General features: G+C 52.8%; 2 protein-coding genes across 4 annotated transcripts in view; one reads left to right on the top strand and one right to left on the bottom strand.

Annotated features, from left to right (window-relative positions):
- Positions 1-1,076, top strand: part of LOC112125551 (zinc finger protein 180-like) — a 12,797-nt gene extending 11,721 nt beyond the window's left edge. Inside the window, exon 2 of the mRNA XM_024223950.3 lies at positions 5-1,076. Within this exon, the coding sequence (XP_024079718.3) occupies positions 5-1,015 (1,011 nt within the window). The 3' untranslated portion in view covers positions 1,016-1,076. The remainder of the gene's footprint in view (positions 1-4) is intronic.
- Positions 1,077-4,141: 3,065 nt separating this feature from the next.
- On the bottom strand, positions 4,142-17,193 carry LOC112108273 (E3 ubiquitin-protein ligase TRIM58-like). Of its 3 annotated transcripts, none has more exons than XM_026661074.2 (7): positions 17,106-17,193; positions 14,387-14,837; positions 13,084-13,179; positions 6,906-7,136; positions 6,559-6,581; positions 6,360-6,472; positions 4,142-5,165 (listed from the first exon to the last, which is right to left on the bottom strand). In XM_026661074.2, exons 2-7 carry the CDS (start codon positions 14,813-14,815, stop codon positions 4,636-4,638), a joined length of 1,422 nt encoding a protein of 473 aa, XP_026516859.1. In that variant the 5' UTR covers positions 14,816-14,837; positions 17,106-17,193; the 3' UTR covers positions 4,142-4,635. The 3 variants fall into 3 exon arrangements, with proteins under 3 accessions (XP_026516859.1, XP_026516860.1, XP_026516861.1); XM_026661075.2 differs by lacking the exon at positions 17,106-17,193 and adding an exon at positions 16,240-16,307; XM_026661076.2 differs by lacking the exon at positions 17,106-17,193 and adding an exon at positions 15,029-15,037.
- Between the last annotated feature and the right edge of the window lie 9,101 nt (positions 17,194-26,294).

Genomic DNA, 26,294 nt, shown 5'->3' with positions numbered 1-26,294 from the left:
GAAGCGGAAGACATGCCCTGAGTGCGGGAAGAGCTTTGTCTGGAGCTCGCACCTGGCTCAGCACCGGCGCATGCACACCGGGGAGCGGCCGTTCCAGTGCGGTGAGTGCGGCAAGAGCTTCAGCCGCAGCTCCAACCTAGTGAAGCACCAGGGCACCCACACCGGCGAACGCCCCTACCGCTGCCCAGACTGCGGCCGTGGTTTCACCGACTCCTCCAACCTGGCCGCTCACCTGCGCGGCCATGCCGGCCACAAGCCCCACCGCTGCCCCCAGTGTGGGAAGGGCTTTGCCCGGCGCTCCCACATCGCCACGCACAGGCGCATCCACACCGGCGAGCGCCCCTTCTCCTGCCCCGACTGTGGCAAGGCCTTCGCCCAGCGCTCCGACCTGGTGGCCCACCGCCGCACCCACACCGGGGAGCGCCCCTACCAGTGCACTGTGTGCGGCAAGCGCTTTGGCATGAGCTCCACCCTGACGGTGCACTGGCGCACCCACACTGGTGAGAAACCCTACCGCTGCCACCAGTGCGGCAAAGGCTTCACCCAGAACTCGGGCTTCCTCATCCACCAGCGGCTGCACGCCGGAGACAAGCCCTACAAGTGCGGACAATGCGGCAAGGCCTTCAGCGTCAGCTCCGATCTCCTCGCCCACCGGAGGGGCCATGACGCTGGGGCTGCGGCCCACAAGTGCCCTGACTGCGGGGCTGGCTTCGGTGCTAGCACTGAACTCCTGAACCACCAAAGCAGTGCCCACGGGGAGGAGATGCCACACCGGTGCGCAGCTTGTGGGAAAGGCTTCCGGCTCCGCGCTGCCCTCGGCAGGCACCAGAGGACTCACAGCCAGCAGAGATCGCACAGCTGCTGCCAGTGTGGGAAAAACTTCCTGCACAGTTCGTCCCTCAGCGCCCACCTGAAGACCCACACTGGGGAGAAGCCCTTCAAATGCACCCAGTGCGGGAAGGACTTCCGCCAGAGTTCGGCCCTGATCAGACACCAGAGGACTCACACGGGCTAGGGACTGGCCACGGCTCACCCTTGGGGGTCAGGGACCGGCTTGGAGAGCAAGAGGAGCAGAGGACGGGGGTCAGATTGGGGTGGACGCTGGGAAGGTGGGGATGGGCTCTGGGGGAGGGACCTAGCACCTAGATGGAGAGTTTGGGGGCGGGGACTAGGATGGGAAGGAGCTGGGTCGTGGGGGCAGGAGGGTCAAGTGAAGTAAAGCATGGAGTCTGATTGGCATCCCCGGAGAGTATCACACACGTCAGGGCAAAGCTTGCCGGTGGCACAAAAGTGAGTGGGTGGGGGCAGAGCTGGCTCATGGATCTCACCCCCATGCTCTGGGTCTAACTTTTCGCCATATTTGGGGTCAGGAGGGAGTCCCGCCCCCCCCCCCCGGGTCAGACTGGCAGAGAGCCTGGGTGTTTTTCGCTTCCTCTGCAGCATGGGGCGTACGTCACTTGCAGGTTTGAACTACAGTAAATGCTGGATTCTCTGTCTCTTGAAGTCTTTACATCATAATTTGAGAACTTCAGTAACTCAGCCAGCAGTTACGGGTCTGTTACGGGAGTGGATGGGGGAGTTTTTGTGGCCTGCAACATGGAGGAGGTCAGACTAGATGATCATGATGGTCCCTTGTGGCCTTTAAGTCTATGAGGAATCGGGGTCAGTTGAGATCATTCGAACAAGGTGCTTTTTAATACAGCCAAATGCAAGGTCATCTTTCTAGGCCCGAGGAATGCAGGCCAGACTGGCAGAATGCGGACTGGCAGAAAGCAGAGGCCACAATAGGCAAATCCACTCTGCAGTGCTGTGGTTAAGAGGGTAGCTTGCTCCTGGGCTGTGTGAGCAGGGAAATACCGAGTCAGTGGAGAAGGCGTGTTCCTACTGCATGCGGCACTGGGGAGACGATTCCTGGATCCTGTGTCCGATCCTGGGGTCCACACTTCAAAAGACAGCCCATGTCCAGTGAAAGGAAATGCCCTTTGCCGTGCCCTGTGGAACTCATTGCCAAGTCCAAGAACCAAACATGTCTCTGAAGGGATTGGGGGCAGATGGAAAGAGGGCGCTTCACACCTGCAGAGGAGCCGCGCTTCGGTGTCCAGATGGGAAGCAAGAACGTTCACAGTCACTAGTCACTCCTGGTTCCACCTCACGCCGGGAGCCAAACTCGGACTGGGAGCAAACCAGCTCCTCCCACAACTGCCCACTGCAGGCCTCACGCCCCTCCCTCTGGACGGGCTGCTCCTGGGCACTGTCAGAGCTGGGACACCGGCTAGAGGGGCCCCTGGGCTGATCCAGGGTTCATGTTGCCCCCACAGATGGTGAGCTCTTGAGAGCTGGTGCTTTCTCTTTGTTCTGTGTTCGTCCGGCGCCCAGCACAATGGGCACCTGGCCTATAGGCCCCACCATAACTCAAATAAACAATAACAACCCAGCTTGGCAGTGGAGGGGGAGTGGGGGCGGGGGCACTGCAGTGAAGGACTTCAGCTATTGGGGATGGTAGAGTTGGGAAGGAGCTGACTGTCTTGGGGGCAGGGAATGTGATATGGGGCCTTTCCCCTGGGGGGGGGGTGCTTCCTTCACTCACTGGACTGAGACCAGCTTTTGTGGCTGCAGAATCCAGTTTACTCAGACACAATGGCTGCCACAAACATACAGCCCTCACACCGTCTGTCTGCGCAGTCAGACTTGTGCTTCTGTCTTGCCTAAAACCCTATGGACCAATGGAGTGCGCCCACGCACACCTAGGAACAAGGGCCCAACGGGGCGCTGCAGACCCACCCGCACACAAACTCCCTCAGCCATACTCACAGCAGGAGTGAATTGTGGGAGTTCAGTCCTTGCCTCCCATCATGCCCCAGGAGGATGGGGGCAGGTTTTCCCACAGTGCCTAATGCTCCCAGGAGCAACTCTGTTCTGGGAATCCTGCCGGGAGGTGGGGGTGGGGCTTGTTCCCCAGTAATTGCTGTGGGGATGGGCAGAGGGTGCAGGGCATAGGACGCATGGTGGAGGGCACAGGGGGCGCAGGGCAGAAAGGCGCAGCAGGATGAAGGGTAGAAAGCGGCTATGGGACAGAGTTGGGGGGCTGAGGAGGGGGGGCAGAGGCATGAAGAGTCAGGAGGCAGAGAAGGGTGCAGGAGGAGGAAGGGGGATGGGGCACAGGAGCGTGGGGGGAGGGATGTGGGATGGAGGCCAGTGGAGCTATGGGAGGGAACTAAAGGGTGGAGGAGGCAGAGGGGTGCAAAGGTGGCCCATGCTAGCTCCCCGCAAGGCAAGTTTGTCCAATGAGAGTCAAGCATTGTGAGTGCAAACAAACCCTAAGAGGGAAACCTGGAACAAAATAAACCCCATGACTCCAAACATAAAATCTGGGGGCTTGGTTTTTAAAAACCACTAAAAACTGAAAAATGTCATCAAAAATCAATGTTCTAGGGGTCTCTAGTTCCCAGAGGACTCTGAGCCGTGTAGATTTAACCCCTGATTATCAGAGCCCTTGAGCAGCAGGATTCAGCCTCCTGGGCACAGTGCATGAAACCCATCCCCTCAGAGCAACTGTCTCAGGCTCTCGCCAGACTCAGGCAGGGCCAGCGTCTGTGCAGTGCCCTGCACAACAGGACCCCCATTCTGGTTGGATTCACAGTAATAATAATGGGCTCTTGATGGATCCCTCCTGTGATCCCAGACATTGTCCCTGCCCGGATGGCCTCCCAGTCTAGTTTTGGAGTCAAGTCCCGGAGTGTAGCACCAGCAGTGCAGCCAATATGGGGGCTTTAGGGTGGGTTTCTCCCCAAACTGTCCTTAGTTAGGAGGACGATGAGCTCTGGGTTCTGAATAACTCCCGTTTTAGTTCCCAAGGGTTTGAATCACAAGATGGTGCTGCCCCACGGGGCTGTTCATAGAATCATAGAATATCAGGGTTGGAAGAGACCTCAGGAGGTCATCTAGTCCAATCCCCAACTAAATCATCCCATCCAGGGCTTTGTCAAGCCTGACCTTAAAAACCTCTAAGGAAGGAGATTCCACCACCTCCCTAGGTAACCTTCCAGTGCTTCACCACCCTGGCGGGGGTGGGGTGGAGAGGTCAGTAACTCACAACGTGCCTCATCTTTACATTCAGTTTATTCTAAAAAAAATGGTCCTGACCAACCCAACCCAGCAGAGCGAGGGCTCTTTGGGGGAGGGGGAGCGAGGACATCCCACCAGGGGGCAGAGACTGAGGCCCAAACAGTGCGGGTGAGCCCGTCCCACTGAGCAACCAGGCCCGGCCCTGCCACCTCTGCCCCTCTTGGTCTCAGCTCCGAGGTGTTGGTAGGTGAGGGAGGTGCACAGGGCTGGATGGGTGTTCTATGGGAGCATGTATACACACACTTACCGAGGCAGGCCCCCCTCGGCCCTGAGAGCTGGGGGAGGGGAGGGGAGCTGGCTGGCATACCTCATCTCCCTGCCCCCCACCCCCGCTGCTGCTAGGGTGAGGGAGCCCCCCAACTCCAACAGCCTTGAGCGGTTCCCAGCTACTGGACGATTAGGGGGGTGTTGGTGTGATGGGGCAGGAGCCACTGTCCCACCCAGAGGCCCTGTCAGGGACACTGCCCACCCCCGTGCCATTCCCCAGCCCGTCAGGCCTGCTTCCCCCCCTCACACCGTGGGGCAAATCCTGAGGCTGGTACCGGGGCACATGAGCCAGAAGAAGGGGTAGAGCGGCTCGGGGAAGGGGGCGCCAGTGGCAAAGGAGAAGATGGGTTCCATGCCCTCGGCCTCATAGAAGGTGATGCTCCCGCCGTCACAGTCCAGGAAGATGCCCAGGAGCTGGGGGCTGCGGCTCGGGGACAGTCTGGTCTCGGGGCAGATGAGGGCGTGGTACTGGCCCCTGATGAGGCGCACAGCCCAGATGCCCTCCTCCTGCTCCATGCTGAACCAGCCCTTCCTGCGCAGCGAGCCCCGCGCTACGCCCAGCGTCCAGTAGGCCTTGTCGCCCGCCTCCACCTCCACCTCCCAGTAGTGCCGTCCTGTCCGCAGCCCCGCCGCGCCCAGCACACAGCGGTACGTGTCAAAACGCTTGGTGTGGGACGGGATGTCCCGCTGCGGCTCCCCCAGCCGCACGCCCCGACGGTCCTTGGACAGCTCCAGGCACACGTGGGCTGTCTCGGGATCCAGAGTCACGTCCGCTGTATGGAGAGATGAGAGAGTCAGACCAGCACTGTCAGACCAGCCTGCAGCCAACACTCCATGATCCAGGGACCACATGGCCCCACCCACGGGCCCTGGCTGCACCTCTGCCCTGTGGCCACGCCTCCAGAATATAGCCCCACACCACACATGGTCCCACCCCCAAAACGGAGCTCCATCCTCTGTATCACGGCCACGTCCCTGTGTAACCCACACACCTCCTGGGTGTGGTGCTCTGTCCAAGCTAGTGGCACCAAGCCCACTTAGAGATTAATGAGTCTGCTACAACCTTAGCTAAGGGGCAGGTGGCTTTTAGCTCATGCAGTAGAGGATCATGCATTTAGCTCCAGCGGTCGCAGGTTTGATCCCATCTCTGGACCACGGCTCCCAGAATGTAGCCTCATCCCATGCTGTGACTCTACCCCTCACTACGGCCCCAAGCCCACACATCATGGCTTCCCATTTCAGCACTGTGGGCCTACCTCCCCTCATGTACAAATCACGCCCTCCCTACCTGCACAGAGATCTAAGGCCAGAAGGGATAACTGTGACAATCTGGCCTGATCTCCAGTGTAACACAGAGCAGATCTTTTAGAGGAAAAAAAAACCCATCCAAACTTGAATTAAAAATGGCCAATGATGGAGAATCCACCACAGTCATTGGTAAGTTGTTCCAGTAGCTACTCACCCTCGCTGTTAAGAAGTCACACTGTATTTACAGTCTGAGTTTGTCTAGCTTCAACTAGCAGCCACTGGATCTTGTTAGACTTTCGTCTGCTAGCTTGAAGAGGCCTCTATTATTAAATATTTGTTCCCCATGGAAGTACTTATAGACTGTGATCAAGTCACCCCTGAACTTTCTCTTTGTTAAGCTAAATAGACTGAGCTCCTTGAGTCTCTCACTAGAAGGCAGGTTTTCTAATCCTTCAACCATTCTCACGGCTCTTCCTTGAACCCTCTGCAATTTATCAACATCCTTCTGGAATTGTGACCACAGGAATCCAGCAGCGGTCGCACCAGTGATAAACACAGAGGTAAAATAACGTCTCTACTCCTACTCCAGATTCCCCTGTGTATGCATCCAAGTATCACATTACTTCCTCCCCCCCCTCCGCCCAAACACAAACGGGGTGTATATTCTTCTGTTCTCCCTGGGATCCCCAGCAAATTCCATCCCATGCAGTGTCACTCACTCTTGAATTTCTGTAGCATTTTCTTCATATCCAGGCAACGCTCAGGGAATTTGTATCTATTCTTCACTTCAGTGGGGATGGCTTCTGGCTCCCGCAGTTTGATAGTTTCAGCGCTACAGGGAGAAATGCCTCGTTATCTCAGCTCCCAGCGCACCCATCCATAGCAGAAATGGAACGGAGATGGACCACAGTCACCTACCTGCTCAGTGGACACCTCACACCCTGCAGAGGAGAAACGGAGGAGAATCAGTGTCTGCTGTGAAAAAGCCTTGTTTGGTGAATCCTAACATTTTCCATTTGGGGGTTTTTCCAGCCCAAATTTTTGAAGAAAACAAAATCTTTTTCAGCAGAGGGAAAAATCCCAAGTCATTTCCCAACCAATTCTACCAGTTAACCCCATTTAACAGATGGAGAAACTGATGCCCACAGAAGGAAAAGTCACACAGAGACAGGCTGGGATTAAAACCCAGGCCTCTCACATCACTGCCCTGTACCTTACCTCCTTGGCCACCCAGTCACCTGCTGACACACCCAACACACTCTCACCTCCAGCAGCTCCACAGACGATTTCCGGCACTTCTCCTCCAGCTCTGCAATGAGTTTGCCCAGGGCAGAGCTCTGCTCCGAGAGGTCAGCTAGGTTGGCCTGTACTCTCTGCATGAAGTCCTTCTCTTCCGTTGCCAACTTCTCTAGCAGCAGCTTCTCCTCCTCAGTCAGGAACTGGCGGATCTTCTCGAACTCTGACTTGATGATCTGACGCTGAACCTTCACTTTCTCCTGCCGGGAGAAGTAAAAAAACCAACAGGACTGAGGAAAAACTATGTGCTACTTACACACCAACCAGCCAACCTTCCCCTACACTTTTCTCATCGAACTCCCCCCCCCGCCATTTTCTCCAAATTGTTTGATGTCCCCCCACTATCCAGATTTCGAAAAGTGAAACAAAACCCACGTTTTTTATTTAATAAATGTACAGATTCCAAGGCCATAAGGGACCATTAGATTCTAGTCTCACCTCCTGCATAGCCCAGCCATTGAATTTCACCCAGTCACCCCTGTCCTGAGACCAATAACTTGTGATTGATTAAAGCGTTTTCCAGAAAGACGTCCCATCTAGATTCAAAGCCACCAAGAGATGGAGCATCCGCCAGTTCTCTTAGGAGTTTGTTCCAGTGGTTAATCACCCTTCGTGTTAACAATCTGTGCCTTATATCTACTTTGAATTTGTCTGCCCGCCGCTCCCAGCCATTGGCTCTTTTTCTGCCATTCTCTGCCAGTCCCTGCGAGGGCAGCAATCAGGCAGCCTTCGGCGGCATGCCTGCGGGAGGTCCGCCGGTCCCGCAGATTCGGCGGCAATTCGGCGGCGGGTACGCCGAAGCCGTGGGACAGGCGGACCTCCCGTGGGCATGCCGCCGAAGGCAGCCTGCCTGCCGTGCTTGGGGCGGCAAAAAAGCTAGAGCCACCCCTGCTTGGGGGTCAGCTCAAACCTGTGCAGCAGGGCTTGTTTGAACAGTTCATAATCCCCTGTTTCCACCCCATCCATCCACCCCAGAGGGGTGATGCAGATTTCAGCTGGGCAACTGGATTCAAAGGTACTTGCCAGTAGCCCGTGGTGAGATCCATAGTGAGACAACGACGAGCCCCCCCAGCTTGTCTAGGAGCTCGTCAGGCCTAGGCATGGGGTAGGCATCAAACTTGGTGATGGCATTAAGCTTCCGGTAATCCACACAAAACCGGACGGACCCGTCCTTCTTGGGGATCGACATCACTGGCTGGAGGATGGCTGGATCACCCCTATAGCCAGCATGTCCTTGACCTCTCTCTCCAGGTCCTGGGCTGTTTTCCCAGTGACCCGGAATGGGGAGCATCTTACAGGAGGGTGGGCTCCTGTCTCCACCTGGTGGACAGACAGGTTAGTGAGCCCAGGCCAGTTGGAGAACAGCTGCTGGTAGGAACCCAGCACCCCTCGGATCTCTGTCTGGTGGGCAGGGGTTAGCTGGTCAGAGAGGGGAATTGATTCCAGCAAAGGTCCAGCCCCTGTCTCAGGGAATAGATCCACCAGCGGATCATCTCCCTGCTCCTCCCAATGGCCACACACAGCCAGTACCAAATTCTCCCTGTCAAAGTACGGCTTCACCATGTTGACATGGTACACCTGGTGGCTGTGAGCCCGGTTAGACAGTTCCACTACATAGTTCACCTCATTCAGCTGCTTGATGACCTTAAAAGGCCTGTCCCCGGCAGCTTGTAGTTTGTTCTTTCTCACGGGAATGAGAACCATCACCTAGTACCCGGTGGCATAGGAGCGGGCACGTGCTGAGCTGTCGTACCAGAGCTTCTGCTTCCATTGGCCCCTGGCTAGATTTTCCCTGGCCAAGCCCATGAGCTCAGCGAGCTTTTCCCAGAAGGTCAGTACATACTCCACCACTGATTCTCCATCGGGGGAGGCCTTCCCCTCCCATTCTTCCCTCAGCAAGTCCAGGGGTCCCCTCACTCTCCTCCTATACAGCAACTTGAAAGGATAGAATCCTGTTGATTCTTGGGGCACTTCCCGGTACGCGAACAGCAGGTGGGGTAAATACTTGTCCCAGTCCTGTGGGTGCTGGTTCATAAAGGTTTTCAGCATCATCTTTAGAGTTCCATCGAACCTCTCCACCAGCCCGTTGGACTGAGGGTGATACACTGAGGCCCAGGGGTGTTGGACCCCACACTTCTGCCACAAGCACTGGAGCAGAGTTGACATGAAATTGGAGACTGGTCTGTAAGGACCTCCTTGCGGAACTCCACTCTGCTGAAAATGGTCAGCAGTGCGTCTGCCACAGCGTCTGCCTCGATAGAGGACAGAGCCACGGCCTCAGGATAGCGAGTAGTGAAATCTACCACCACCAGAATGTATTTTCTCCCTGTCTGAGTTGCCTTGCTGAGGGGCCCCACTATGTCCATGGTCACCTTCTGGAAAGGCTCCTCTATGATGGCCGGGCCTCAAAGCTGCTTTCTCCTTGTCCTGGGCCTTCCCCACCCTCTGGCAGGGGTCACAGGACCTGCAGTGCTGCTGGACGGCATCAACGACCCAGGGACAGTAAAAGTTCCGTAGCAGCCTCTGCCAGGTGTGCTGGATTCCCTGGTGTCCCGAGAGAGGGATGTCGTGGGCCAGGTACAATAGCCTGTGGCGGTACTTCTGGGGGACTACCAGATGTCTCCTGATCCCCCACGGTTCTACTTCCCCTTGGGGAGCCCATTCCTGGTACAGGAATCCCTTCTCCCACAGGAACCTCTCCTGGCAGCCTTCCCCCAGAGGTTTCGCCGCGCTGTGGCCAGCAAGTTCCCTCAGCTTCTCCAGGGAGGGATCCTTCCGCAGCTCGGCCTGGAATTCAGCGGCTGGGGAAGGGATGGGAACCTGCTCCCTCTCACTGGCTGGATCCGAGGCCACAGTCTGGCCAAGTTCTGTCCCCAGTGACTCCTTTCCCACCAGGGTAGGGTCCTGTGCCCCCTGCAGGGCACTGCCCCCGGTGTCAGGGCAGAGTGCCCTTCGCTGGCTCTGGCTATGGGTGATGATTAGGGTGCTTGGGGGCTGCCTGGCCAATCCACCAGGTCACCCCCCATCAGCACCTCGGTTGGCAATTGATGGTGCACCCCCCACATTTTTGGGCCCCTCCTTGGCCCCCCATTTCAGATGTACCCTCACCACAGGTACCTTAAATGGGGGCCCACAGACGCCCGTCAGCATCAGGTAGGTGTTGGGCACCACCCGATCTGGAGCCACCACCTTGGACCCAGTGACCTGTTTTCTATCCACCTCCAGGGGAATGAGGCACTCGCTCCTCAGGGGCTGCCCCGCGCTCACTGTAGACTGAGAACTTTGAATCCGGAGTATCAAGCCTCCCCAAGAAGCTGGCCTGGGAGACTCCTCTTCCCTTTGGAGCCATTGCTAAACTGCCAGCCCCTCCTGCCTGGGGAGCCAGCCCCTCCTCTGGCTGGTCTCCCACCCAGTTAACCCTCTGTGGGCTCGGTTTGCTTATCCTGTCCCTGAGCTTTCGGGACCGGGCCCATCTGTGGCCCCTCTGCCCACAGTAATTACACCTCAGGTCCCATTGGTCTCCTGCGGCAGGTCAGTCAGCTCTGGTATTGGGTGTGCCTCTCAGGAGGGATTTATCCGAGACTCCCTTCTGGGTAGCCCTGGGTGACCCCCCTTCTGCACTGATGTGAGCCTGTCCCCTGGGATTCCATTCCATATCCCGACCTGCTATCTACAAAATCGTCAGCCAGCAGCCCTGCGTGGCGCAGGTCCTTCGGCCTCTTGTCCACCAGCCCCATCCTCAGGTCAGGGGGACAGAGTTCATATAGTCACTCCAGCCCCATCAGTTCAATCACGTCCTCCTTGGTCTGGGCTCCGGCCCCATTCACCCACTTGTGGGTGTATTCCCCCATCAGCATGACCAGTTCTAGACTGGTCATCCCCTGGGTCTTCTGCATACTCTGGAACCTTTTCCTGTACGCCTTGGGGGTCAGCGCAAACCTGCGCAGCAGGGCTTGTTTGAACAGTTCATAGTCCCCTGCTTCCACCCCATCCATCTGCCTGAACCTATGGGACCCAGTAAGGGGGTGAGATGCCTGTCAACCTGGTGCATATTGCAGGCCATCTGAAAGGCAGTGAGGAAGGCATCTATATCAGCCCCTTCCTTAAACGGAAGGTTTATTGGTTGACAGGAACGCAGCGTAGAACAGAGCTTGCTATCACAGAAATCAGTGACTTTTAGCCAAGTCCATCTTGGGTAGTCCTGGGCCAGAAGTCCTGGACTCCCCCTATTCCAGTCCCCCCAAGCAGACTGCCAACTAGAGTGACCACAGGTCCTGATTTTATAGGGACAGACCCGATATTTGGGGCTTTTTCTTATATAGAGGCCTATTACCCCCCACCCCGTCATGATTTTTCACACTTGCTGTCTGGTCACCCTACTGCCAGCTTCCAGCGACCAGACCTCCGGCACCCCCATTGCTCCTCCTCCTTCTCTTTGTCTCACTTCTCAGGCCAAAGGTGTTACCTGGTCTCTCTCTCTCTCTCTGTCTCTCTCTCTCACACACACACACACAAACACACAGACATCTCAGGTTACATAGGTGCAAACAGCTGGGCAGCCTCACCTGCCCTGAGGGGCTCAGCAAAAATCACACACCTAATTCCCACCACCGAAGCATTGGTGCAGTACACTGGGAAACTGAGGTACCCACAGTATTAGTATAGGACAGTAAGACTCGCATGCAATATAACAAGATGAATAAAACCCCACTTTGTCACAACTTCTACACTGCCATCGAGTCACATCTCACTCTTCTTCTCGAGAAGCTAAAGAGATGGAGCTCTTTAAATCTCCCATTGAAGAATTTGAACCAAAGGGGAAATTTCACATTGGCTCAGAATGTAAAGAAGATCTTCATTTCATTCTGAAATTTCCCATCAAAAATCAGGAATAAAGATCTGTCATGGGGAAAAATATATATATACAGGCCTAACTTACAGTCTGGAGTAGAGGATGTTAAAATTGCTAGAGTGGATGTGACAAATTTGGAGCTGTCCGTAATGGTCTAGACAGACTATATCTTGACCAGGTTACTGGGAAGTTCACTGTCTTAATAGATCTATTCAGCTTGATAGCAGGGGTGTCAGGAAAGGCACCCAAGAAGGGACAGATGGATCCAGGTATATGCTTCTCAGAAACACTTAAAGTACAATGAAAGATGCATTTGCTTTGATGCCCTGGCTCGGCCCCTGCCAGACAAGTTTGCCCAGGGAGGCTGGGTCCCTTTGGGGTGGGGGGCTCAAAGAGGCTTACACCCTCAAGGCAGAGGGAAAGGTTTTTGAGAGCAATGGAGAACTAGCCTGAGGAAAGTTAGACCCCTGAGAGTTGGCAGGATTCCAGGTAAGGTGGATGTGCGTGGAGACCTTTTGATGAGTCAGGGTCCTTTTCTCTGAAGTACTTTGTCCAGATGGTTACGGACACACCGCTATTGCTATAAGAAGTCTGGCTACTGAATGGACCGTGGGTTGGGTGCTCCCCAAAGGACAGCCCACACGTGCATGATACACAGGGGACTGCAGGGCAGGACCCGGGTCTGAGAGTGGCAGAATCTCAGGATTTCACCCCAGAGAGATGGAGGCCCACAGCCAGAGCAGGGTGTCCTCAGAGAGCACAGGGGGACAGAGGAGCAGCGTCCCTGACCGTGAGCCGTGCTCCCCTACATCTGTGCTAACGTGCTCCCAGACCCCCACAGCAGCTACAGCACATGTAGGGGTCTAGTAGTGTCTGCTCCAACCTTGAGAGTCTGTCCGTGGAGATGGGGCATCTCTGTCTCAAAGCTCCGCTCTAGCTCAGCCAGGAGTTACTGGGCCAGAGGCAGGAATTGCTGGGGGAGATTCTCTGGCCTGGGTTAGGCAGGAGGCCGGACCTGCTAACTTGGACATCTACAGTTATTGAGCTAATAAACTTCATCTTTTAGAGGCAGATGCTTTGTTCAGTCCCCACAGATCCCTGAGCCAGGGTCATCACTAAATACAAAAGAAGTCGCCAGTTAATACCTTGCTATTATTATTATTAATTTGTATCATGGTAGCAGCTAGGCCCCGTCGCACTGGGCGCTGCACTGACACAAGGCGACCAAGAGCGAGGCCTCAATAGGTTGTGGTTGAACTGGAGTGGATCTACCGTCCCACCAGGGAGACACTTACCTGCCATTCCTTGATCTTCCTGGTCTCCTTGGCCTCCAGCCGCTTGGCAGCTTCCATCTCCTTCCTGAGCTGAGTCAGGGCTTGCTGGACTTTGCTCTGAGGGGGAAGAGCAGCACTGGTCAGGAGGGCATCCGGGAGGGCCATGCACCTGCCACTGAGGTGCTGACCACTTCTGGCTTCCACCAGACCTGTGACCTGACCACGTAGAGGGGGTTGTAAGGCTGCTACTGCATCTCAGCTAATGCCCCCTGGTCTGTAAGCTCAAACAGGAGCGGTGTGTGGTTGAAGATCCAGAGGCCTGGGATCAGGGGTCAGGGCCGGCTCCAGGCACCAGTGCAGCAAACAGGTGCCTGGGGCGGCCAATGGGAAGGGGCGGCATGTCCGGCTCTTCGGCGGCAATTCAGCGGCGGGTCCCTCAGTCCCTCTCGGAGAGAAGGACCTGCCGCTGAATTGCCGCCGAAGAATGAAGCGGCGGCAGTAGAGCTGCCACCGAAGTGCCACTGATCACGGCTTTGTTTATTTATTTTTTTTCTCCGATGCTTGGGGCGGCAAAAACGCTGGATCTGGCCCTGTCAGGGGTGCTGGAACGGTGGGAGGGCAGGGGGCCATGGCTCCCCCAATCTTTACTGGCCATAAGAACGAGTGATGGAGAAGGGGCAGAGAGGAGTGTGCGGTGGGTGGGGGCTTGAGGGAAGAGATGGTGCAGGAACGGAGCCTCGGAGGAAGTGGTGTGGCGGGGCCTTGGGGGAATGGGCGGCATGGGGGCGGGGCCTCGGGGGAATGGGCGGCGTAGGGGCAGGGCCACAGTTCAGGAGCCTCCTGCCTGGGATCAGTCGCCAGGGGTGTCTTTGTGTACCAGTAAAAGTGAGCCATTAGCCACACACAGGCTCCCCTGTAAATAAAGCCCGTCCCAAGATTTGCTTAGAAGTTCCCCTCCCCCCCAAAGAAAAAATGTTGTTTTTTTTCAACATGGACAATTTTGTGAAAAATATTCACGTTTCTCCCTGAAAAGTTCCCTTGGTTGCAATGAAGAAACCCTAAAGCCGTTATTTGGTCTATTTGTGTCAGAGCTGGGAACTGAACCAGGTATCCTGAGGGCCTGCCCCAGGCATGGACAAGCAGCCCAGCCTGCTGAGGGAAAAGTGTCTTCTCAAACACAAGAAAAGACTTGTAGCCCCACCCAAACTTTCAAACAAAGTTGCAGCAGTGGAGAAGAGACCCCAGCAGGGCCTGTGGCTGTGATTAGCACCCAGCTCCCCAGCAGAGTAGCACCCAGGAGCCCCTGCACCCAGCAGACTCTCACCCTGTATGTTTGGGCAGCCTCCTCCACGGGTGCCACCCTGTGTTCCCGGTGCTCTTGGGACTCCCGGCACACCACACAGATGGCCTTCCCATCCTCCTCGCAGAACAATTTGAGCTGCTCTTGGTGATGCTGGCAGAACGGCCCCGTCCGCTCCTCTCCCCTTGTGGCCTTCAGCTTCAGGATGTTCTCTACCATGTTGGCCAGCTGCCAGTTGGGCCGGAAGTTGTCCTTCTTGAATTTCTTTTTGCAGATGGGGCACTGGACAGGTTTACCAGGGCTTTCTTCCTCCCACTTCTCACAGTACTGGCTGATGCAGGCATGGCAGAAGTTATGCCCACAGTCAATGCTCACTGGCTCAGTGAAGCAGTCCAGGCAGATGTTGCACACGGCCTCATCCTGCAGTCTCTCCACAGGGCTTGCTGAGGCCATGATGCCACTATATGGCAACGCCCTGTAAAACAGAGTGCTATGTTCATGGCACATGCACAGAAATGAGATAAAAACATAAAACTCTCTTGCTGGAAGGTTGCAACGTGATGCTACTTTAATTCCTAGAATTCAGAATAACACTCCTCAAGAAACCCAAAACAGAGAGAGACAAAGCAGGCTGCTCCCTGAGGCAGTGAGGCCCAATTCACCAACCTTGCTCTAGGCTGGCTGGCTGCAGACCAACTGATCACAGACTCCCCTCTAGAGCCCCTTAGTCTGCAAACAGGATCAGGAAAAAAAAACATTCTTAAAGTGATAGCTTGCAATGTAAACACAGTCCTCAATACACCACACAAACCCAAGAGCTTTTTTAGGGATCCAACCACCCTTGTTTTATGGAGACCCAAATTCTACCTAAGGAGAGGAAACTTCCTCTGAAGGTGAGTTATCCTGCATGTGTAAACCATCAGTCAGTGCAAGACATGAGTCTATTACAGCCCAGCCACTTTAGCTCTAGCTATATGGACCCCATCACCACAGTGTCGGCTGCCTCACAATCTTTATGAGTCCCTGTGCTAATCCCCTTCCTTCATGGGCCATGGGGAGAACAGGATTGCCTGCACTGCCCTCAACATGCTCACAACACGTGCAGCTCTGCACTAAGACAATGACTGTAATCAAATATCATGCTTCAGGGTTACGGTCACTGAGGAGGCCAGGAAGGAATTATTTGTCTCCATGCACAGTTTGGCCAGATGTATTCTTCATTTCCTCTATGTCCCCCTTTCTCTGAAGCATCAGGGATTGTCCACAGCTGGAGACAGGACAGACTAGTGTTCTGAGGCTGTCCAAAGAATCCTTTCTAGCTATGCGGCTGGTGGGTCTTGCGCGCATGTGCAGGAAGGACTGTTCCCCAGCTCAGATTAGCAGGGACCTTGGGGGTTTTCACCTTCCTCTGCAGCATGAATCACCTGCCAAGACCACTTGGGCGTTTCTCACCTAATCAATTCCCTGCCATTGCAGGGCCTTCAGGGGCACCTTGTTCTCAACTGTTCTCTGCCTAGGACACTCAGCAATTTAATCTCTCGGAGACTGAAATGCTTTAGTTTAATCCAAGTGATTGGGCTCAATACCGGGGTAACTGGGTGAGATTCTCTGGCCTGGGTTATGCAGGAGGTCAGACTAGATGATCTAATGGTCCTTTCTGGCCTTAAAATCTATAGAACATCATTGTGTTGATCTTCACAGCCCCCTGTGAAGCAAGGCACAGCTATTACCCCCAGAACAATTCACTGACTTGCTCGAGGTCACCCGAGGGACCTGTACATAGCAGGAATTGAAGCCAAGTCAGCAGGGTCCGAAGCTAGCAGCACCCAAACCACTGGACCATCATTCCCCTCCCAACAGGAGTGCTACAGACTCACGCTTTTAGCTCTGAAGGCCGCTGGGGTTGGGCCGGATGCCAGCTACGGCACTTGCCCTTTCCCAGCGCCGCCAGCTCTCACAAGATCGAATGATTTTCTTCAAACCCTGACTCCTGCACTCCCTGGATTATGGGGGAATCTCCGGCTGCGTTTTTAAGAGTCAGTTTCCAGCTCTCGATTGGAGAGAACAGCTGACAGAAACAGGATGACCTACATGGCACTGACCCCAGAGGACAAATAAACAGACTAGTTTTTTTTTTTAATTTATGGGGGCCTTTCTCAAGTCAGCAGCGCCGTCTTCCTCTGACACAGCTCGTACAGCCATGGGGCTGGATGGGGCAGCACCCCCAGAGGATACAGGATCATTCTCCTACCTGCCAGGACAGCAAGCATGACCGCGGCCATCTTGTCTGGCACGGTAGGTGGGGGAAGGGGGAGCAGGACTGTGCCAAACTGAAAACACCCACCTCCCCAGCTTGAGCACAGGGGCCAGAGTTTGGAGCTGAGGTTGTAACAGGCTCACATCTACTGTGCATTGGGCCCAGCAGGGGACCTCACCTGTCACATACAGTGACAGCGAGGGGGTCCCACCAGCACAGAAGGGACAAGCCAGGGCGGGAGACAGAAAGAATGTGCGTGGGGGGCGGGGGACAGAGAGCGGCAGTAGAGTGACTTGATGTCCAGATTTTATAGGGACAGTCCCGATTTTGGGGGCTTTTTCTTATATAGGCACCTATTACACACACCCCCCTGTCCCGATTTTTCACACTTCCCATCTGGTCACCCTAAGCTCATTGGGAAGGGAGGAAGACAGAAATAAGGTGGACAGAAAGAGAAGGGCAAGGAGGAGAAATGGAATTCTTTACCTCCCTGAAAGCCTGGGCCGCGTGATCAGGTCAGCGCTCCAAGCTCATGGCAAAAGCTCCCAGCACAAGGTGAAGTCAGCAGCAAAATGAACTTTGTCCTTCCTGCCGCTTTCTGTGCAGAGGGCGTTCCCAGTTAGGGCTGCCGGAGCTTCCAGGCATTATTAAAGATTGTCATGTGATGAAACCTCCAGGAATACATCCAACCAAAACTGGCAACCAGGAGCGGGCAGATTGTGCAGGAGGAGGGGCCATGGGGCAGGAGGCGCAAAGAACGGCAGAGAGTGTGTCCCTGAACGGGGATTATTAGTGCTTAATGGAGCTGATTTCTAGACACAACCGCTACCCTTGCTAGTGTGAATCAGCTGTTGTTCCACTGGAGCCAATGGGCCAGGTCCTCACCAGGTGTCAATCAGCCGTAGCGCCATTGATGTCAGTGGGCCAGATGCCAACTGGGTGTGAATTGGCCATCACTCCTTTGGAATCAATGAGGCCAAATCCCCAGATGGTGTCAGTCATCCATAGCTCCATTGGCATCAATGGGGCCAGAGACCCCCAAACTGGAAATTTAAATAAAAAAATGTAATGAAAACTGATTTTTAAACTAATTAATTAATTGCTATTTGATATGGAACCACTCTTCAGTTTTCAGTAATTTTTTTCTAATTTTTTTTTAAAGGTAGAAAATTTCCGTGCCCGGTAATAAGTCGGGCTGTTGGGTAACATTTTTTGATATTCCGTTTCAAATAAATAAAACGACACAATGTGGTTTCCAAAAATGAAAAGGTTTGGGGGTTGCATTGAAAAACTGGGAGGGAATGGCTGGAAATTCCTATTTTTTTAAAAAATTTCTTGTGAAAAAAATTGGTATTTTCCAGCCAGTCCTTGTCTTATTATTAATATTAATTTGTAGGTTTAGAGGCCACTGGTGTGGCTCAGGGCTAGGCTCAGTACAAACGCAAAGAGCAGGTGTCTGTCCCAGCGTGCTCACAGACTGAGCATGCCGTGGAAAATCCCGTCCTCTGTAGGAAAGAACATTCTGGATATTCTAGGAGAAAGGAATGAGGGTCCACAGAGACAGATCAGTTTTCAAGGACCTTTTGGCGGCCTGGCCAATCCCGACACTGAACAATCAGGAGTTCAGACCCCCCACCAAATCATGCAATTATCTTCAAAACAAGAAATGTGGGGGGTTTCTGTGGCCGATGGTTTCTGAGCACTTAGGCTCACACACTCAGGTCGTGTTTCCAAGCTTTTCTCCCCCAACCAGGAGAGCTAGAAACAAGGGCCGCACAAAGGTTTTTGGGGAGATGGGGCAAAACTCTGAAGGGAGGCCCTGGAGGAGGGGTGGCTTGGGAGCACCTGTTTTGCACTCATCCTGCAGCGGTGGCTCTCATCCTGTGGGGCAGGGGCTGTGTCGTAAATGAGGGGCAGCTGGGCAAAACCTGGGCAGCACTGTGACCTGCTGCGCCAGGACGCAATGCCACTCAGTTTGGATGCCCTCTCAAATAGGGGCTCTCCGGGGCAAACTAAACCGTCCCTTTCCCCTCCCTGCCACCCCAAGGCAGCACTGGTAGAAGCTGATTTTTCCAAAAAGCAAGCTTCTCTTGTCATCACGGGACTCCAGGAGCTGGGACTTTGAGGAAAACATCCTATCGTGTTGAGAGAGTTGACCATGCTGCTACTCCAGGCAACAACAGAGGCACTGGGGATAGTGTCCCCCTCCCAGCCGTATTTGCTGGTTTCAGAGTATTTACATAGGGTGACCATATGTCCCTTTTTGACCGGGACAGTCCCTTTTTTAAGCCCTGTCCTGGCCGTTCCAACTTCTCTGGCAAAGGTGGGCCTTTGTCCCATTTGCTCTTGCCAACTTGATCATCAGGAGCAAATGGGAGAAATGCCCACTTTTGTCAAAAAAGTGGGCACGGGCGGTTGGTGGAGCCCCCTTGGGGGGAGGCTAGCCCCTGGCTCTGCCCCTTCCGCTCGCCCCTCCCCCCTGCAGCTGGAGCCCCGAGACCTCCTGCCCCACCCCCGTGGCCAGGGCCATGAGTCCTCCCCGCCCCCGCCCAGAGGAATCCTGAGCGCCCCCCGCAGTCAGAGGAGTCCCTAGCCAGCCGAAGCCCCGAGCCTCCCCGGCTCCAGCCTGAAGGTGCCCCAGGCCAGCCACAGCTGCCCCACACCTCCCCTCCCCAGACCCCCAGCCGCTGCGGGGAAAAGAAGCTTTATTATGCCCCATGCAGGTTCCGGGGCGGCTGAGGGGCAGTATTTGCTACTCAGCTTCCTGGGTCCATCAGTAATCTCTCTGGACTCCAGATTACTGATGAACCCCAGAAGCTGAATAGCACATACTGCTTCCTCAGCCGCCCCGGAACCTGCATGGGGCATAATAAATAAAAAACTTCCCCCCAAAACCCCACAACCGGGAGCCGGTGGAGTGTGGGTGCGGCCCACGGCGGAAAAGGCCAGGGGACAGCGAGCTAGCCTCCCCCACCTTATAGTGTGTATGGTAACACCCATTGTGTCATGTTCTCTGTGTATATATATATCTTCCTACTGTATTTTCCACTACATGCATCCGATGAAGTGGGCTGTAGCCCACGAAAGCTTATGCTCAAATAAATGTGTTAATCTCTAAGGTGCCACAAGTACTTCTGTTCTTTTTCCCCAGGAGAAGCTGCACCTGCCACCCATACTAGTGGCCATGCCAGCCCCATGCAGGGGGGAGGCAGGGTTCGGGCAAGGGGCAGGCAGGGCGCAGGCCGGCCCTGCGCGGGGGGAGGGGGCGGACTAGCCCCACACGGTGTCCTGTTTTCCTTTTGGGAAACATGGTCACCTTATATTTGCAGGCAGCGGGGCTGAAATGTTCAAACTTTTACTCTGCAACCACCAGGGCTAGAAAACGCCCTTTCGCTTTGCTGGGGGTGGCAGGGGAGAGTCCCCCGCGATCCCGTGACTCCAGGAGCTGGGGATTCCAGCAAAACCCCCAGCAATGGTGCAATGGAGCGCACTTTCCCCAAATCGGGAAGCTGAAGGGTTAAAAAGCGTGGCGGAGACGCCTAAATCTTTCGGTGCCTGGGGAAAGCAGGCAGTGTTTACAGAGGGACGGAAAATGGAGGGACCTTCCTGTGCCAGCCCCTTCCCGGCCCCCCCGGACACCTGGGTCCCTCCCGAGCGGGCTTGTGTGCACGGGGGCGAGTCCCCCTCTGCAACCCTCTGAGCGCAGGAGGAGAAACAGCCGCAGAAGCAGGAAATTGGGGGCTGCCGGGGGTGGGGATCGGAGCCCAAAATCCCCCCCCCCGCCAGCTGAGCCAGGTCCGGGGCCGCAGGAGAGCACCGGAGCAGTGTTTTCAGTCTGGGGGGGGGGAAGCAATGGCGCTGGCTGGAGATGGGAAAATTGTGACTGATGCTGGTGCAACGAAGGCAGAAGGGCTCAATGGGCATTTCTGCTCTGCCTTTGGAAAGACGCTCCATGGAGTATTGTATTTGTATGGTATGTAGGCCTGCCCGGGGTCCCGTTTTGTCCAGTCGAAAAAGGGACCGGACACTCAACATCCGGTTAGCGGTGTAACCGCCATCAGCCTCTCCGGGCAGAGGGCGGCAAGAGCAGCAGCAGTGTTTACAGAGGGACTGCCCCCCAGGAGGAGCTGCTCATGGAAAGAAGTGGTCCCAGCCGCCAGCAGAATGAGGTAGGTTGGGTACTAAGGCTGCCCTGAAGGGGAGCCTGTCTGCTCCTCTCCCTCCACCCTCCCTAAGCCATTGCCACTGCCTCAGCCCCTTGCTCTGGGGACTACTCCCCCTCCCCAATTTCCCCGGCTCCTTGCTCTGGGGACTGACAATTCTGAGCCAGAGCCTGACCGCTGTGCCCTGATTGGGCAGCCAGGTTTCCTATCCACTCCTCCCAGCCTGGCTCTGCAGGTGGCAGGTGAGTGGGCTGGGGGAGGAGCTAGCAATGGAGAGCGGGAGGGGGGAGAGAAATGAGTAGGTGGGGGCTTGGGGAAGAAGCAGGGCCTCAGGGAGAAGGCAGAATGGGGCCTGGGAAGGAGCGGGGCGGGGCTGTCCACTTTTCAGCAATTAGAAAGTTGCCAATCCTAGCCCCAGACCCTCACTCTGAGGACCGACCCCCCCCCCCCCCCCCCCCCCTGTGCCCTGATTGTCCCCCCCCCGGTCCCTCGCTCTGGGGACTGACCCCGTCCTCCACCCCACTGTGCCACGGTTGTTCCACGGCCCGATTTCTCTGACACAACACTCAGCAAAGGTTTGAACAACAGAGGCCATGTGTTAAGCGTCGGTGTAGTCCAGAAAAATGAAGATGATCCTGAGAATAAACCTCTATGACTTGACTCTATGACAGAACTGTGTACTTTAAGGAATGCCAGGTAACTGATATGTCAATATAAACATTTTCTGTGATGGGGATGTGGTGTTGGATTATGAACTAAATTCTTTGCATTCTCTCTTCTGGGTGGGGTTTTTATTGTTTTAAAGGTTAAAACAACGTTCAGAATATATTATCTTAATACAGTCGACTTAATATATCAACATGCTAGTGCCTTGTTTTGTTAATCTTGAGAACAACTGGTATCAAATGTAAATTATATTGTTATCTTATAGTTTTCACATCATTTTGTCATGGCTTAATAATACCCTCCCAAACATGAAAAATGGTAACACTGTAAGCATGCAGTCTTAGGTTTGATGTGCAGCCGTTAGTGCTGTTCCCAGAGTGGTGCTAATGGAATTGATGCAAATATACAGAGATGTCCTTGCAGAAGCTGGTCAAAATACCTCTGTTAACTTTCGCTTCACTGAAAAATAGCTTATGGCAAAATATAGAGGATAATATAATAGTCTGGTATTAAGGGGACCTAAGCAGTCTCTGGGCAGAAGTATTGACCAGACACCAAAAGTCCAGTTACTGCAATTTTCTATCTCCTTCTAGTGTCCTGTAACAAATAAAAAGCAACAGAGGGTCCTGTGGCACCTTTAAGACTAACAGAAGTATAGGGAGCATAAGCTTTCGTGGGTAAGAACCTCACTTCTTCAGATGCAAGTACCTGTAACAAATAATACTTGAAATTAGAATATATATCTGTCATGACAACATATTTGATTGACTCTTTGAATTAACTTTTTTAGTGCGCAACCACAAGCAGTGGGGAGCAACTGGCCTTTAAAGAGCTAAGTGCCTAGCCAGCAGGCATCAGCGGTCAGCTACGTAGTTAGCGTCACAGCATCCACAGTCGATGCTCTTTTATCTGGCGTCTAAACTGTGCTGCAGTCAGACTAGTGCGAGGTGAAATGGCAACACCTGAAAAGAGAAAGATTTGAAGGCTGTGCTCTTTTAAAGACAAGTGGTTGCAACTCCCAGCGTATCGGAATTGGCTTATGAAGGCAAGTGAAGACTCGGGATATTGTTCTATTTGTCATGTTCAATTCACGGTTAAGTTTGATTCTGTAAAAGCTATCAAGCATCATGTGGAGACTCCGGGTCACAAAATCAAAGTACGAGCACAGGTACGGTCTAGTACTATTGATCAATTCTTCGTAAAGGCTGATACCTCTGAAGAACAACACATGTGCACAGCTGAATTGCTTTTAACATATCATGGAGTTAAACACCAGCACAGCTACCGTTCTCAAGATTGTGGAAGTACGTTGTACCGCTCCTTTTTCACTGATTCCAAGATAGCTTCCAAAATTCACTGCGGAAGGACAAAAGTGGAGGCTTTGATCGAGACTGTGTTAGCCCCCCATTCATTGAAAATGGTCGTGCAAGACATTGGATCAACACCGTTCTCAATAGCAATGGATGCTTCTAATAAAGGGAACACAAAATTATTCCCTGTTGCGGTCCGCTACTTTAATAAAGATAAGGGAAGCTGCACGTGTATCATAGACTTTTTCGAGGATGCCGACGAAACATCAGAGGCAATCGCAAACAACTTAAAAAGTTGTCTTCAAAATGCTGGTCTGATACATAATAAAATCGTGGCGTATGGAGCAGACCATGTATCTGTTAATTTTGGAAAACACAAGTCTGTTTTTGTGCACCTAAAACAAATGTTGGATTTACCAAACCTTGTGCCAGGCCATTGCAGCGCTCGCATAGTCCACAATACAGCGAAACATGGCTTGAAAATGCTTTCTTATGATGTAGAGCACTTGGTCATCAACGTTTTCAGTGAATTCTCGTCCAGTGAAAAGAATATTAGTGAACTTAAAGAGTTCTTTGACTTCATGGAGACAGAATATTCAGAAATCTTACCCCACATATCTACACGTTTTCTGACCCTTTTCACTGCTGTAGACAGGTTACTGAAGAGTTGGCCAGCACTCAAATCTTACTTTGTGAGCAAAGGAGAGGAAAATGTGTTCTGTGCAATATGGGCCTTCCTTTCTGAGCGAGAGCATGCAGTGTCCGACGATGAAACTCTTACGCTTCCTGAGCTGTACATTTATTTTGTGCACAACATTATGAGCCAACTTAACAACACCATAAAGGTTCTTGAGAGTGATTACGTTCAGGCAGCTGAACTGTATACTACATTCAACAAGCTGAGGAGAGAGATTCAGAATCGACAAGAGAAAGGATTCTATGGGTACAGGGTGACACAGTTCTTGAAGAAACTACCGCCTAACCAGCAGAATACATTTGTTGGAGATGCCCAACGGGCTTACACACGCATGGTACAGTACCTGGAAAAGTGGTTTGATTTCAGTGAAAACTCATTCTATAAGTTGTGTGCACCACTCAGTCTGGACAGACCTCTTGACCTAGACGAACGATGTACTTTGACTACAAACTTCGACATTCAAGTGGACGGAGATGAACTATTTACAGAAATGTGTACGCTGAATGATGTGCTACCGACCCTAAAGAGTTCGACAAATGATGCTGAATCAACACTACGTCGGCAGCAACAAGAGCACCACAATGTCTCTAAGGTGTGGGTAGAATTCTTTAAGCGCTGCGAGGCCCCGAACTTACTTAAAATTGTGCAGCATGTGCTTGCTATACCACCCAGCAATACATTTGTGGAACGCATTTTCAGTGTTATGAAGAACTTGCGGACTGATGAAAGGAATCAGCTCCAAGTGGACATGGCAAAAGCTGAGCTGTTCGTGCACTTCAACTATCAAATGACATGTGCCGAGTTTGCTCGATTTTTGAAGACGGGAGCGGCTAAGGAGCTTGTGGCAGCAGCAAGAACATATCCGAAGTATAAATTTAAGTCGTTTTTAAATTGCTATTCTCATGAAAGTTCTTTGTGGCTGTACTGGGGAGTTTCTTCCACTGTTTTTGTTTTTAAACTTCTCATGAAGGATAAAGAAGATATAAAGTTTTGTATGAAATGATTATACAGCATCTGGTGACATCCAAACATTTACAACTTGGCACCTAACTGTATATTAAAGCACACACAGAAAAGCAACCTGGTTTTGTGGGCTCTCAGCACCACTGAAAACCTACTTAGCTTTATGAAAGTGTCCAATTGAGGTGCCTAATTTTAGGCAGTGAGGTTTGAAAGGTTTTGCGTAGGTCCTTCAGACTTGATAAGTGATTAGGTTTCAATAGAACAGAATTGATAGCGGTATAATGTTTTTTTGTTATGCCTGGAAACATTTAAATTAAACATCTACCTTGGGTTTATGCAAATACTATTGCACAGATCAGATCAAAGAATAAAATCTCACCATCATTTTCCTGTGTACTTTGTTACCAAACTCTAATTTAATTATAAGTCCATGGGTAGATTAAGGCCACGTCTCCACTAGAGACATCACAGTGGCACAGCTGTACCGATGTAAGATCTCTTGTGTAGCCGCTCTATGCTGAGGGGAGAGAGCTCTCCTGCCAACATAGAGTACTCTACCACTTATGCCAGCGAAACTTATGTCACTTGGGGGGGTGTATTTTTTTTTTCACGCTCTTGAGCAACATAAGTTTTGCTGACATACGTGGTAGTGTAGAGGTGGCCTTACTGAAATCAGGAAAAGCTTAGTACAGTTGTACACTGAAAGAGAGAGAATGGGAAAGGGGAGTGTTAAAAGGCTCTGAGTGTGCTAACTATGCTGGTTTTCCCCGAGCCAGATCCCAACCGCTGTCCCCTGATTGGGCAGACAGGCAGGCTCCATGTGAGCTGCTCCCAGCCCAGCTCTGCAGGTGGCAGGTGAGTCTCGGGGAAGGAGGGGGGAAGCGAGTGATGCGGGGTGGAGTGGCAGAGTGAGTGATGGAGGGTGGGAGGGGGGAGAGGAGCAAGGGGGAAGAGGCAGGGTAGGGGCGGAGCCTCATGGAAGAGGCGGAGCATCAGGGGTGGGGCAGGGGTGTCCAGTTTTTAGCCATTGGAAAGTCGGCAACCCTGATTGTATGAGAGTGATGAAATACTTTCTAGACTGTTAGTAACCAAGGAGGACGTTTAAAAAATAATACTAGGAATAAACTTTTAAAAATCAACAGGCCCAGATAAATTGTACTCAAAAGTCCTGAAACAGGTGAGTGAGGAGATCTGTGGCCTGCTGTTGTTCGTTTTTAATAAATCTTGGAATACTGGGGAAAATCCAGAAGACCGGAAGAGAGCTAATGTTCTGCCAATATTTAAAAAGGGCAAATTGGACAACCTGGGTTACCCTGACATCAATCCTAGTCAGAATAATGGAATGGAAAATAATGTCCGATAAAAAATTAAAGGATGGGATTATAGCTAAGGCCAGTCATCATGGTTTTTGGTGGAAAATGGGTCTTTTCAAACAAATCTGATTTCATTCTTTGATGAGATTACAAGTTTGGTCGAAAAAGGTAACTGTGTAGATGTAATAGACGTAGACGTCGGTAAGGTATTTGATTTCGTAATGTCCAACATTCTGATTTACAATTCAGCCTATACCATATCCGTAAATTACACACTAAGTGGATTAAAAACTGGCTGACTGATAGATCTCAGTTGTTAATGGCGAATCCTCATTGAATGACGGTGTTCTGTGTGGGGTTCTGCAGGGATTGGTCCACGCTTTTATTTCATTAATAATCTGGAAGTAAATACAGAATCACTGCTGATAAAATGTGCCGGCGACTCCAAGACAGGCGAGGGATAAATGATGAGGAGGACAGAACAGTTCTACAGAGCAATCTGGATTTCAATAGAGCCAAATGCAACGTTATACATATAGGAACAAGGAAGGCGGGCCTTGCCC

The sequence above is a fragment of the Terrapene carolina genome, unplaced genomic scaffold (genome assembly GCF_002925995.2).
Source record: "Terrapene carolina triunguis isolate 2854851 unplaced genomic scaffold, T_m_triunguis-2.0 Scaffold926, whole genome shotgun sequence".
In the NCBI taxonomy this organism is placed as follows: Eukaryota; Metazoa; Chordata; order Testudines; family Emydidae; genus Terrapene; species Terrapene triunguis.
Note: the sequence above shows the minus strand (reverse complement) of the source record. Positions and strands in the feature narration are given on the sequence as shown.

What these genes read in the sequence shown, in the direction of transcription:
- LOC112108273 (XM_026661074.2), bottom strand. Translation starts at nt 14,815, where the DNA reads ATGGCCTCAGCAAGCCCTGTGGAGAGACTGCAGGATGAGGCCGTGTGC. An exon ending in CGTCTGTGGAGCTGCTGGAG is followed by an intron (nt 6,582 to 6,905) that starts GTGAGAGTGTGT and finishes TCTCCTCTGCAG; the next exon opens with GGTGTGAGGTGTCCACTGAG. An exon ending in AATGCTACAGAAATTCAAGA is followed by an intron (nt 5,166 to 6,359) that starts GTGAGTGACACT and finishes CTCTCCATACAG; the next exon opens with CGGACGTGACTCTGGATCCC.